The sequence below is a fragment of the Xiphophorus couchianus genome, chromosome 5 (genome assembly GCF_001444195.1).
Source record: "Xiphophorus couchianus chromosome 5, X_couchianus-1.0, whole genome shotgun sequence".
NCBI lineage: Eukaryota > Metazoa > Chordata > Actinopteri > Cyprinodontiformes > Poeciliidae > Xiphophorus > Xiphophorus couchianus.
This window is the reverse complement of record NC_040232.1, coordinates 413,037-425,748: the sequence shown is the minus strand read 5'-3', so window position 1 is coordinate 425,748 and position 12,712 is coordinate 413,037. Positions and strand designations below refer to the sequence as shown.

Sequence of the window (12,712 nt, the reverse complement as noted above, 5' to 3'; positions counted from 1 at the left end):
AACCGTAGTGTTCTGGGGTCCTTTAGCTCCCGCCACCAGAATTTAGTTGACCTTAATATTTCCTGTTTTATTTTGGTCATTATTGTTACATTGTTAAGAAGGTCCTGGGTTCGATTCCCGGCTGGGGTCTTTCTGCATGGAGTCTGCATGTTCTCCCTGTGCATGCGTGGGTTCTCTCCGGGTACTCCGGCTTCCTCCCACAGTCCAAAAACATGACTGTCAGGTCAATTGGTTTCTCTAAATTCTCCCTAGGTGTGAGTGTGTGTGTGCATGGTTGTTTGTCCTGTATGTCTCTGTGTTGCCCTGCGACAGACTGGCGACCTGTCCAGGTGACCCCGCCTCTCGCCCGGAACGTAGCTGGAGAGGCAGCAGCTCCTCCTGACCCCATTAGGGACAAAGGTGAACAGAAAATGGATGGATGGCATTATTGTTACATTTAGTGTTGATGTGTGTGAGGCCTGTCTATCGGACAGTTATGTATCGGTCCAATACGGGACGCCACATTTAACGGTATTTTCCGGGAGTGGTAATCCTATTCAGGGCTGCTGAGGTCCAACAGAACCAGAACCAGCACTTCTTCAATGATTTGTATTTATGTGGATGTCATTGAACACTTTAACGATGGCGGTCTCCATGGTAGCCATGAAAACCGGACTGAGAGACGTCAAAGCGTCTGGAGGCCGTTTACCTGCCAGGCTGATTACCTGTCTCAGGTCCTCCAGGTACGGCTCCATGCCTGTGGGCAGCTGGATCTTCATGACGGTCAGAAGCGACTCGGTGTAATCCTCGTTGGGTGGAGGTCGGTACCTGGAACACAAAGGTCACAGCGTCCACCACTGAGGATCCGGGCCGACCGGGTCAGGTTTTACCTTCTTACTTCACACAGGCGACCAGGTGAGGAGGCTGCACGGTTTCATCTGAGGAGCAGAGCAAGAACATGAGGTGGAAAGATCAAACAGAATTTCCTTAAATCCAGCATGGGGGGCGAGGGCCTTGGGGAGGACGTACTGATGGGTCCGACCAGCTCGATGGTCAGGTCAAAGTTACAGGAGGTCTGCGTGGACGCCGTAGTCTGGTAGTAAACCGTCTTCATCTGGAGACACAGACAGACTGTTACTGGGAGGACGTCTCACCTGTCAGGTGACCACAACAAGCTCCTCCCACCTTCACACTGGACACGCCCCTCCCATAACCGGTGCTCACGATGATGTCATCATCCTTTGTTATCTTTGACAGAAACAGAGGAGGTGAAGTGAGTAGTTCTGTTGGGGCTGTGGCCCCGCCCCTCCAGGTGGGCTCAGCCTCACCTGGAGGGGCGGGGCCACCGGGCGGCTGCGGCTCAGCTGGACTCGGCTCAGCACTTCCTGCCTGCTATAGCGGATGTTGATGTCCTGGTTGAGTGCAGCTCTAGGAACGACCCTGCTGTACTCTGTGAGGGCCTCCAGGGTCAGAGCCATGTCCTGATGTCACACACCACCACCGAAGAAGAAAGGAAGCTGAGCTGGGTGTAGAACTCAATGTCGCCCTCCGCTGGTGGAGTGGAACACGTTTACCTTGATGGAGTAGAAACCTTCTCCGTAGTGCTGATCCTGAGTCAGCCAGGAAATCACGGGGTTGGCGTAATGGATCCTCCCCTTTAAGAGACAAACCAAGTTACTGAGGCAACCCCGCCCTCTACAGGCGGAGAGAGGAACCACAGAAACACCGCCCTCTACAGGCAGAGAGAGGAACGGCAGAAACACCGCCCTCTACAGGCGGAGAGAGGAACCGCAGAAACACCGCCCTCTACAGGCAGAGAGAGGAACGGCAGAAACACCGCCCTCTGCAGGCAGAGAGAGGAAATGATTGTGTGATATTATAAATGTAAATTGAATGGTTTCATCAGCCTTATGAAGTGGAAGCTGTTTGCACCTTGAGCAGGACGGTCAGCAGGACGTACGCCGTCATCTCCACCGTCTGACCGCTGGATTTATCAGGCTTCAGCCAATCAGCCGTCACGCTGGGCTCCTGCCAGTACCGCAGCACAACCGGGTTCCCTGAACACAGAAAGCAGCATCATGACACCTCTGGTATGTTTAGGGGTTCAAAGACCCCAGACATACCAGAGGTTCAAAGCCATGGCAACGCAAACAACAGAATAAAACACAAATACAACAGAAGAAAAAAAAAAAAATATATATATATCAAAGGAATCAACAAACCCAAAGATTCCTCAAACATGAAGAGGAAATCTTGGTTTTGAATAAATATGAAACGATCATTTGCAGGTAACCTTTCTGCCGCGCCTGCTGCTCCAGGCTGGTCAGCAGCATCATGGCCTCCGCGCTGCTGGGGTCCTGCAGCGTCAGAGCGTAGGTCGCCACCGCACGCACGTACATGCTCCTCACATTCAGGGCATGCTGGGAAAGGTAGTTTGCTGCTAAACGCTTGCTGTTGTCATGGAACTGAGAGGAGGAACGACAAGGAGAGGAATCAACATGGATCAGAACAAAAAAAACAGCCGGAAAATGAAAATAAAAACTGAATCCGTTCATAGGAGATTCAGCGAAAACCGACTCAGTTCTTTTCAGTTCATGGTGAGAACAAACCAGGTGATTTGTTCAACCAGAGTTCAACCAGACTTCTTGTTTCCAGGGAAGAAAATAACGCGACACACGGAAGAATTTCTCTACTAAAGTTCAACGTGGGAAAGACGAAGACGAGACGTCTGCCGTCATCATCCTGCAGCAAATTAAACTTTCAACCAACTGAAAAACTGACAGACTTTAACTTAGTTTCTGCCACTAGTTTCCATGGCAACCATTAAATGCAGACTGCATGCTGGGTGTTTGGGAAATCCTCTTCTGTTCTACCATCACAAACACAAACAACTGAGACTTTAACTGGACCTGTGAACTCAGCTGATGAGCAGCCGGTGGAGGCTCCGTGATGCTGCGGGCCCCGGAGCCCACAGAGCAGCGGCTACAGAAACCGAAAGCTGGTATCCAAACTGCTCAGACATGATTCTACTGACAAAACTAATCCATCTTCTTCCAGAGGCCTTCCCACGCTGACCTTTGACCTCTGACCCTGATGTTCATCTGTTTAGGACGACCCAGTTCTCACCCGGAGCTGCAGGATGGGGTCTCTGATGCTCGTCGCTCGGTGTAAGGCCACCAGCACCAAGGAAGTCACGAAGACCGTCTGTTCCTCATCAGCGCCGCCAACCTGGAAACCAGAACCACGGTCACAGAGGAGCTGACCGCCAGAGGAGGCCGACCGACCCAACTGACCATGACCCGGCTGTTCTTGGAGGAAGCCCGCTCCGTGAAGGAGCCGTCAGGCTGCTGAGTTTTGAGGATCAACCAGCTGACAGAGTCTGACAGCAACTGATGGTCCACGGAGACGAACGGGTCGGCCAAAGACAGAGTCCTGACCACCTCGGCGGTGACCCTGCAGGACGGAAGGTCATCAGCTCACAGATACAACTTTATTCATAAAACACTTTAAAACAACACCACAGGCCAAAGCACTGTATGATAAAAACACAGAAAACAACAAATAAAACATTAAAATCTAGAGTTTTATAGGACTGCGCCTAAAAATTGATTCACATAAGAATCACAATTCTCATTTATTACAATTCAGAATCTATTTAAAATGTCCCAAAATTGATTTTAAAAAATAGAGTCAATCCACTGTCGGTAGGCCTCCATTTTTTTACGTTCTGACGTCGCCATGGAGACGGTACTGGAATGTATCGCTTAACACATGTGCAGAAAGCAGCGCAACAAAGAAGAAACTGCACACATGAAGGAGGGAATCAGGCGGCCGTCAAAGCTACAGCACAGCTAAACTAAAGCTACAGCACAGCTAGGCTAAAGCTACAGCACAGCTAAACTAAAGCTACAGCACAGCTAATCTAAAGCTACAGCACAGCTACGCTAAAGCTACAGCACAGCTAGGCTAAAGCTACAGCACAGCTAAACTAAAGCTACAGCGGAGCTAAACTAAAGCTACAGCACAGCTAGGCTAAAGCTACAGCACAGCTAAACTAAAGCTACAGCACAGCTAATCTAAAGCTACAGCACAGCTACGCTAAAGCTACAGCACAGCTACGCTAAAGCTACAGCACAGCTAGGCTAAAGCTACAGCACAGCTAGGTTAAAGCTACAGCACAGCTAAACTAAAGCTACAGCACAGCTAAACTAAAGCTACAGCACAGCTAGGCTAAAGCTACAGCACAGCTAAGCTAAAGCTACAGCACAGCTACGCTAAAGCTACAGCGCAGCTAGGCTAAACTACAGCACAGCTAAGCTAAAGCTACATCAAAGCTAAGCTAAACCAACAGCAGAGCTAAGCTAAAGCTAGAGCGCAGCTAGGCTAAAGCTACAGCACAGCTAAGCTAAAGCTACAGCACAGCTAAGCTAAACCTACAGCATTGCTAAGCTAAAGCTACAGCAGAGCTAAGCTAAACCTACAGCAGAACTATGCTAAAGCTACAGCGGAGCTAAGCTAAAGCTACAGTACAGCTAAGCTAAAACGACAGCGAATCTAAGCTAAAGCTACAGCGGAGCTCAGCTAAAGATACAGCAGAGATAAGCTGAAGCTACAGCACATCTAAGCTAAAGCTACAGCAGAGCTAAGCTAAAGCGACAGCGGAGTTAAGCTAAAGCTAAAGCTACAGCAGAGCTAAGCTAAAGCTACAGCGGAGCTAAGCTCAAGCTAAAGCTACAGCACAGCTAAGCTAAAGCTAAAGCTAAAGCTACAGCAGAGCTAAGCTAAAGCTACAGCACAGCTAAGCTAAAGCTAAAGCTACAGCAGAGCTAAGCTAAAGCTAAAGCTACAGCACAGCTAAGCTAAAGCTTTATTTAATGGATCAGACCAGAGCAGATCAGGAGGATCGTTTGGACTCCGACAGATTGAAGCAGAAATCATCATGAAGAATCGTGTTGAATGAAAAGTCTGGATAATGAGGCAGTGAAGTAATCGGATCGGTTTGGTGTTGTGGAGCGGCAGGAGGTTCTGGTCCACTCACAGGGTGCTGGGGTCAGAGTTCATCCACATGCTGTAGCTGCTGTCTCCGTTCCTGAAGGACGTGAGGCCGACCTGACCTGCAGACACACCACCCATCATCATCATCATCATCATCTCCAGAATGACCCCTGGCGGCGGCGCCCCACCGTCTCTGATCTTCTGCCTCAGCGCGCCGGAGTTCTTCTCTATGTTTTCTCCCAGGACGTCCCAGAGGCTGTTGGTCTCCAGGTACTGGTACACCTGGATGAGTGGGAGGAGCCTATCGACCTCTGCTACTGCTGACCCAGGAGGAAGGCTGAGGAGCCGCTTGAGGCCCTCGGGGTCCAGTATGACTGACAAGACTTCGCCTGGAAGCTCGCCTGTTAGGAACAACCATCCTGATCATTTCTGCAGACCTGAAGAAGTTCAGCCGCGGCGCCTCCGCTCCTCGTCTCACCGTTTATGGTCAGCTGTCTCTCCACGGCCGAGTTGGGAACCACGTTTTCTGGCAGGATGTTCTTCAGCACCACAGTCCGCTTCTCTGAACCTGGAGCAGGAATCCAGACCAGTGCAGGTGAGACGATGACGAGGATTCGAGGTGAACCAAGATGGAGTCCACAAACCGTAGAGTCCCTGAGGATCCAGTCTTCCCCCGGAGTTCACTTCCTGTCTCACTCCTTCAGGCTGCAAACAACCAAAGCAGAACTAATGTTTAGCCAAGCTGACCACTGGTAACTGCTGACATGGTAAGGACTAACGGTGTCCAGAACAAGACAAGGCAGACAGGTTCAAACTTTGTATGCTCCAAGTAGAGTCCGTCATAGTTCACATACCACCACACGCAGCATCTTCTTCACAACGTCTTTGGCCCCTGACTGGGTGATCAGGGTGAAGGTCAGGGTGTGCTCTCCAGGCTCCAGGCCCAGCAGGGTGAAGGTCACTTTGCCCACCTCGCCCGCAGCGAGGATGCTCCAGGTGCAGACCGTGGTGTGATGCCCCTCCTGCCTGGGCGTCGGCCGGGACTTCAGCAGGCAGAGCGCCGGGCCGACCGTCAGCGTCACGCAGAACTGAGACACAGAGAGGAAGCAGAAATTAGAGCGCTCCCAGGTGTGTTAGCCCCTCCCCTTCCTGCGTAGAGGAACACAGGAAGTGAGCTCCTGCTGGTCATCGGAAGAATCAGCTGTAAACTCAGCCAGCAGTAATGATCTGAGTGTTTATTATGGGATGTGTGGTTGAACGGACTTTGATGTTGTCGTCCTGTTGGTTGTAGACGGAGCCCTGCAGCTCCAGCTGTTCCCCTCGGACCACCTGGTAGGGCAGCGGGACGTCCACGCTGAGCGGCTGATTGACCGACACCTTCACAGGATCCGACACACACATCCCTGACAGAACCAGAACGACTCGGCGGTTAGGTTCATTCCTGCAGGCCCCTGAGGGGACCGCGACGGTCTGAAGTGATCAACAGATGGAGAGGAAACCCACCACCCTCTGGAGACATGCCAATGGCTTTAACCACCCAGGTGGTCAGAGAGTCCGGCAGAGTCCTGCTGATGGACAGTTGACCTGACCTGAAGAGACAAACACCAAAGCTGGATTAGCTGCTCCAGCTGATGATCATGATGATCGGTGCTTTAAACAGAAGCTACAGAGTCTCCACAACAGCTGGGCAACATCTGGCTGCAAAGAAGTAGAGACTGCCCAAATGTGTCGTCTGTCCAGTCCAGGCTGTTGTAGGGCAAAACTGAGGGGTTTCTCACAGCAGTCCACCAGATCTCTGTACTCAGCCTCTTGTCCATCTCTGATTCTCCCAACAACTGCAGAGTAATCTGAGTATTTCTGCAGATGACAGAAGTCAGACTTGTCGAGAGAGAAAATGAACAGTGAGAGTCCAGAGCCCTGTGGAGCTCCTGTGCTGCTAACAACCTGGTTAGACGCTCAGTCATTCAGTCTCATAGATCTGTGAGATGCTTCCCTGATAAACTCCTGGATCTGAAAGAAGTGCAGTGCAGAAACTGCCGCCTTGCCAAGAGAAGCTGTCTGCATTTCAGAAACACAAACAGCTGAAACCTTTTCAGAGCAAAGAAAGAGACGTGGTGATTGGACCAGCTAACACTGGGAAACTACTGCTCAGCAACCTGAAGGAGGTAAACAGGGCTCACCTCCTTCAGTCTGATGCTGACAAGCTCTGCTATTCCACCACCTTTACTTTGTTGTTCCTCCACCCAGGCAGAGAGACTCTGGAGTCATGGGAATTATCCACCAGTCATTTCTAAGTGAGAACCAATAATCACATCTTCCTGATTCTTATGCTGGGATGCTGCCAGGTCCATCAGGAGCCCTACACTCCTCCTTGGGTAATAAGGATGAAAACGACATATTGAATATGTCCAATCCATCCAGGAGACGAAATGAAAGTCCTCAGCTAACTCCTCTCAATCTGGAGGAGCAGCAGCAGCTCCGCCATCAGCGCCCCTAGAATATGGAGGCTCTAATGTATAATTATTGAAATAATTGAATGAAAATAAACTAATATGACTGCAATAATTGACAGAATAGAATATTCTTTGCACCGTGGTTCATTAATATTAACAGAACTGAAGAGAGTCGAGTTCCTCTCAAACGCCAAACAAGCGTTGATCCGTTGAGGTGCGTTTGATTTGTGCTACCTTGCACGCTGCACCTCCCACAGCCAGCTCTCTGGAAAGTAGCTTCTCACCAACAACGGCGCTTCATCGAAGTTTGCTCCTAGTTCAGGAGAGAAACACCAAGTCAGGCATCACAGTCAGGTCCAGAAGGAACGGACCAGAACCGACCAAACTCACCGTGACGTCCCAGAACCAGACTGTCGCTCTGGTCCAGGTGCTGCTGGAAGAACTCGCAGCACTGCCTGAAGGCCGTCTTGCACCCTTCATTATTTTGTCTGAGCCTCTGGAAGGTCTGGTTTGCGTACTCCTGGCAGGTCATGCCCTTTGGCATGAACATCATTCCCCCTAAGCAGCAGCTCTTCCTGGGGCCGAAAGTTCTGGCTGCAGAGAGACGGACCCAGACAGAACCCGGTGACTGACTGACGACCAACAACAGCAACTGTTTTGGCTGTTTTTGCAGCATTGCTTTTGTTTCTGTTGTTTTATGTTTTTAGTCACTTTGGATGTTTTAAATCTTCATGGCTGTTTGCAGGGAGATTTATTTTTTTATTATTTTGTCTTTGCTTGTTCCAATAATCCCCTCTACACACACAAACAGTTTAATATGTGAAGCTTTCTTGAATCTTTGAAATGGTTTCATGTTGTAGCTAAATCAGCCAAACATACAGACCAATCAATCAATCAAATAATTTGTTTATCTTTAGTTAGTTATTACACATATAGATGTGAAAGAGGATTAAACTAGGAACGGGAAAGTCAGACGGACGTAGCAATGGTGGAATCGTACCTTTAGCTTCCTTTTGTGCGTTGGACAATTGTCTCTTTGAACGAACGGCGGCTGTACACGGCTCATCTGTGAAACAAGCCGCCATTACTGAGCAGATGATGATTGTTTCTGATTCCTTACTCTGAGTGATGGACGTACTGCTGGATGAGGGGGCGGCGTTGGCATTGGTCATAAAGGTGAGGCCAGCCAATCGGAAGACGTCGGCGTTGTCTTTGCCGCCGCCTCCTCCACAGCCCAAGTCGCTCTGCTCGAAGTGACGAAGGACCTGCGGGCCACCGTACATCCTGTCAGAGCGCCGCTCGACGGCACCGCTCAAAGCAACGCAACAAACAAGCTCAGGTCAAACTGACGGTTACCATGGAAACAGGGTCCCTGTAATTTCGTCGTAGGCTGAAGACAGCGGAGTCTACGGCCGACAGAGCCACCATGCTGCCCTGATTGGTCCTGATGTCCAGCTTGATGTTCTCCTTCGGCTTGTAGAGTCTTTCCTGGAATAAGATGTTGGTCTGATAGACAACACCATGTTAGCCGGTGCCGACACATTTCAGAGGAATTCCTGCTGATGAACCAGAGACGCAGCCAAACTGCAGCACCTGGAGGCCGTTGACACACTTGTCTTTGACTTCCATCCAGACGGAGTCCGCCACCAGCTCCGTCGTTCCTTCTCCGTCCAGGACGTAGTAGACCAGCAGCCTGATGGACGGCACCATGGAGGCCGTCACCAGGAAGTTCAGGTTCTGTCTGTTGTCAACGCTGGAGGCAAAGTTCTGACTATTAAAAAACACCACCTTCCCTTTAGACAGCACCTACGGGGGAGCAGCAGTGAAGCCATCAGTAACTATGGCAACAGGGGAAGCAGTATGTGTGACCGCCTCCTCACCAAGTAGTTGAGAGTCCTGATGTTGAGGTAGGAGGGAGCAGCGGTGTACACCTGGATGTTGGCGTAGTGGCTGACACGGAGGCTGTGGCCGAACATGGGCGTGTTGATGTAAAGGTACCGTTGGTTTGGGGAGTGATAGGCCACGGCCTCCAGGGTCAGACTGGCCTGACTCTCAGCTGGCAGGGTGGGGTCCGCCGTCTCAAACTGGGTCAACAACAACCAGACCAGTTACACCAAGAGTACCAAAAGGACAAATCTGCTGTTTTTGTCCCACCTAACATTTCAGTTCATCAAGCTCAGTATTAGGCAAACAGAACCTGAATGAATATGAAAAACACTTTCTAAAGCTTAATAAACCTGCAAGGGGTCAATACTTTTCACAGCACTAGAGTGACAGATCTTCCTCACCTTCAGCTGCGCCCTGACTGCATTTTTCTGGGGGTTGCAGATAAAATACAAGAGGCCATCAGATCCACTGCTTCTGCTCTCCCCACAGGACATAACCTCGCTTCCTCCTGTGTTCATGAACAGCTGACGCTCCACCAGACGCACCTGCACCAGGCTCACCGGCTTGTCCAGGTGATCCTTCACCAACACCTGCAGAGACAAAGGGCCTGTGGAGCTGAACAAGGTGTGGGCCGCAGGGGAGTCAGAAGGTCCAACCAGATGTTGCCTCTGGTCCTGGAACAACTCAACACCTGGAACGCCTCAGTGGAGGTCCGTTTCCTGGGCACGTCTGGAATTCATGCAAAAGGAGCCCAGACCAACTAGTGTTAAACACTTTTCAGGTGTGACTCCATGAAGCATACCTGGATGTTGTAAGGAAGTCCAGGTTTGATGAACGGAGGAGTCGAGATGAGGCTCAGACGGTACGGTGACCTGACAAACTTCACAGTAGCAAACTCCGCCTCCTCAGTGATCCCACCTGGAGGGCGACATCCAGTCCAAACGGTGAGTAGGTGAGGACCTGGTTTCAGGGTGATATGATGTCAGCGTACCTGTGTCCTCCTTCAGCAGCACCGCTACATACAGGTAGCTTCCCACCAGGCTGTCCAGGTCTCTCGGTCCATCGTGTTTGTGCAGGACCTTCTGCATGTTAACGGTCACATCCAGTTCACCTGCCGGAGAGAGCTGAGAGGAGACAAACCAACCCCATGTTGGAGATGTCTCTCAGGAGTCTCATCAACTGCCGCCAGAGAAGTCTTTGAGACTGGTGCGTGTCAGGGCCTTACTCTTTCTCTGGTGACTGATGTGGGAATGATGACAGGAGCGTTCGTCTCTCTGACGTATCCATAACGCAGATACACCTCTCCTTCAGCCACCGGAGCACCATGGAGATACCTGCCAAAGGTCAGAGCACCGCAGGGTAAACATGGCCGCTCAGCTCGAACATCTGAGCAGCTGGAGGAGATCAGGCCTCACCTGGCTGAAATCCTGAAGTGGAACTGACTGAACTGACTGTGGCTGATGAAGTTTGTCTGTGGGTTCATTTGGATGGAGAAACTAGGAAGAACTGACAGAGGAGGAGAACATCACAGATCATCACCTCCACCAGCAGGGCTCATATCAAACTCCTAGACGTACCATATTCTTTAACTTCAAAATCTGTCTTTGCTTTTGTTGTGAAATCATCTGTGTAGGAAGCTTCTATTGTCCAAATTCCCAACCTGCAAGTACAGAGAACTCAGGAAGACCTTCAGGAATCACCCGAAGGTCTTCCTGCCTCGGCAGAGGTCTTCCTTACTTTGGTTTGATGGGAATCCTGAAGGGGTTTTGCATCGACGGGATTCCATTGTTCACATCGATAATCTCCACAACATCTACCGTGATCTGATCCGGATCCTGTCGGGAACAAAGATGTTCATTGACATGGCAACAAATTGTCAACTCATTTATGGTCCTGGGCTCATCGGGCTCACCTTGAAAGTTAAGAAGACGCTGCGATTGGCTGGTCTCAGCTCCTGGTTCATGGAGAACGCCCTCACTTTGACTGAACACATCACAAACAGTTTATTCTGCAAACCTGAGCAATCTATGTTCAACCAGAATCTGAGTGAAGAACCAAGAAGGGCCGACCTTTCTGATGAGGCGTGTAGAGCGGTTTGTCTGTTTGGATGAACAGGAAGCCGTTGGATCGGGTAACCGGGATGGACAGGTAACGGTTGATCCCATTTGATTGGATGTGAAGAATCACATGATTCAAATCCTTATTCTCTGGAAGTGGCAGCAACTAAAGAGACGCAGAAACACAGGAATCAACACCCAGGTGTTTTCAGGTACACTCCATGTTGAGCTGCGGTTGCCACTAGTACATCTGGTCTTAACTGTTGTTCAGTGATGTTGTTATCTGTGCATCATGTTTGTTGCTATGGTTTCTCAGTTTTCTGTAGTTTTTTTGATTTTGTTCAGCAGGTGTGGAGGCAGACTTCCCCTGTCCTTTTAAACCTTTCTCTCTTTATTTTCCATTTTATTTCCATTACATTGGAAATATATGTAACAAATGTCTAATAAGTTCAGCGTCATAGTGGAAGCCATCTGGCCTTCTCCTCGGCACTCGGACAGTTTTGATCGCCACACTGCTGGACATTTTACAGAAATCATAATAATAATCAGTCAGGTGAGTAATGCAGAGTGCTTCAGAAGGATTTCTCACCCGGACTTTAGCGACGCCCTGGTAGTTGTTCTGGCTGTTGAGCCGCAGGGAGTCCTTGGACAGTTCCCTGTGATCCGGAGCCATGGAAGTCTTCAGGAAGACGTAGACGGTTTCCTCCGTGGAGGAGCCGAACAGCTGAACAAACACCGTCTCCACAGCTTCCAGGCACACGGACAGAGGCGCTGTGATCAGGAAGCTGACAGAAAGAGATGCCATCACTGCTGGTGGTGAAATACCACAGAAGAAGAAGAGTCTGTTCACCAGCAGCACGCCGTTATGAATCTGTTTATTATGATATGATAAATCACAGAAATCCTAGCGATGAAACTTAGGGTGCATTCAGACCGGATAGTCCGGTAGACTCGGTTCGATTGGGGACTAAATTGCAACATTTGTTACATTTTCAGAACTCTAGTTCTCATTCACACTGCAGTGAGTCAAACAAACTAAAACTAACTGAATAGCCTGTTCCCCCCGTCGCCTGTGGGGGCGCTGCACCAAGAACTACTGAAGGAGTCGACAGAAAACCTCTGAAGAAGAGCAGCAACTTCCTGCTTCACAAAAAATAAACATAAACGGAGCAGTGTCAGATTTTTGCTGTAGTAGGATTTCTTCATTTATCTACTTTACTAGTCTGGACATCGCCTGTTAGCCGCTAGCATTAGCGGCCTGTTAGCCGCTAATGCTAGCGGCGCTCCTGTCCACTAAACCAGGCTGTTCCAACGCGGGATGAGCAGGAATCACAAAATGAT

At 49.9% G+C, this 12,712-nt stretch overlaps 1 protein-coding gene across 3 annotated transcripts in view; it reads right to left on the bottom strand.

The window, feature by feature from the left end:
• Nucleotides 1–12,712, bottom strand: part of c5 (complement component 5) — a 33,660-nt gene that overhangs the window by 16,220 nt on the left and 4,728 nt on the right. For all 3 annotated transcript variants that reach the window (XM_028018164.1, XM_028018165.1, XM_028018166.1), the window contains exons 2-35: nucleotides 11,961–12,156; nucleotides 11,384–11,537; nucleotides 11,227–11,297; nucleotides 11,052–11,149; nucleotides 10,892–10,974; nucleotides 10,730–10,820; nucleotides 10,540–10,648; nucleotides 10,306–10,438; nucleotides 10,117–10,232; nucleotides 9,716–9,904; nucleotides 9,308–9,511; nucleotides 9,021–9,233; nucleotides 8,784–8,933; nucleotides 8,566–8,692; nucleotides 8,428–8,493; nucleotides 7,818–8,021; nucleotides 7,662–7,740; nucleotides 6,478–6,563; nucleotides 6,238–6,377; nucleotides 5,829–6,062; nucleotides 5,619–5,679; nucleotides 5,453–5,542; nucleotides 5,163–5,375; nucleotides 5,018–5,093; nucleotides 3,273–3,432; nucleotides 3,106–3,207; nucleotides 2,273–2,444; nucleotides 1,912–2,036; nucleotides 1,554–1,634; nucleotides 1,308–1,460; nucleotides 1,165–1,227; nucleotides 1,009–1,093; nucleotides 878–917; nucleotides 705–807 (exon numbers count right to left, since the gene is read on the bottom strand). In XM_028018164.1, coding sequence (XP_027873965.1) covers nucleotides 705–807; nucleotides 878–917; nucleotides 1,009–1,093; nucleotides 1,165–1,227; nucleotides 1,308–1,460; nucleotides 1,554–1,634; nucleotides 1,912–2,036; nucleotides 2,273–2,444; nucleotides 3,106–3,207; nucleotides 3,273–3,432; nucleotides 5,018–5,093; nucleotides 5,163–5,375; nucleotides 5,453–5,542; nucleotides 5,619–5,679; nucleotides 5,829–6,062; nucleotides 6,238–6,377; nucleotides 6,478–6,563; nucleotides 7,662–7,740; nucleotides 7,818–8,021; nucleotides 8,428–8,493; nucleotides 8,566–8,692; nucleotides 8,784–8,933; nucleotides 9,021–9,233; nucleotides 9,308–9,511; nucleotides 9,716–9,904; nucleotides 10,117–10,232; nucleotides 10,306–10,438; nucleotides 10,540–10,648; nucleotides 10,730–10,820; nucleotides 10,892–10,974; nucleotides 11,052–11,149; nucleotides 11,227–11,297; nucleotides 11,384–11,537; nucleotides 11,961–12,156 — 4,267 coding nt within the window. The remainder of the gene's footprint in view (nucleotides 1–704; nucleotides 808–877; nucleotides 918–1,008; nucleotides 1,094–1,164; nucleotides 1,228–1,307; nucleotides 1,461–1,553; nucleotides 1,635–1,911; nucleotides 2,037–2,272; nucleotides 2,445–3,105; nucleotides 3,208–3,272; nucleotides 3,433–5,017; nucleotides 5,094–5,162; nucleotides 5,376–5,452; nucleotides 5,543–5,618; nucleotides 5,680–5,828; nucleotides 6,063–6,237; nucleotides 6,378–6,477; nucleotides 6,564–7,661; nucleotides 7,741–7,817; nucleotides 8,022–8,427; nucleotides 8,494–8,565; nucleotides 8,693–8,783; nucleotides 8,934–9,020; nucleotides 9,234–9,307; nucleotides 9,512–9,715; nucleotides 9,905–10,116; nucleotides 10,233–10,305; nucleotides 10,439–10,539; nucleotides 10,649–10,729; nucleotides 10,821–10,891; nucleotides 10,975–11,051; nucleotides 11,150–11,226; nucleotides 11,298–11,383; nucleotides 11,538–11,960; nucleotides 12,157–12,712) is intronic.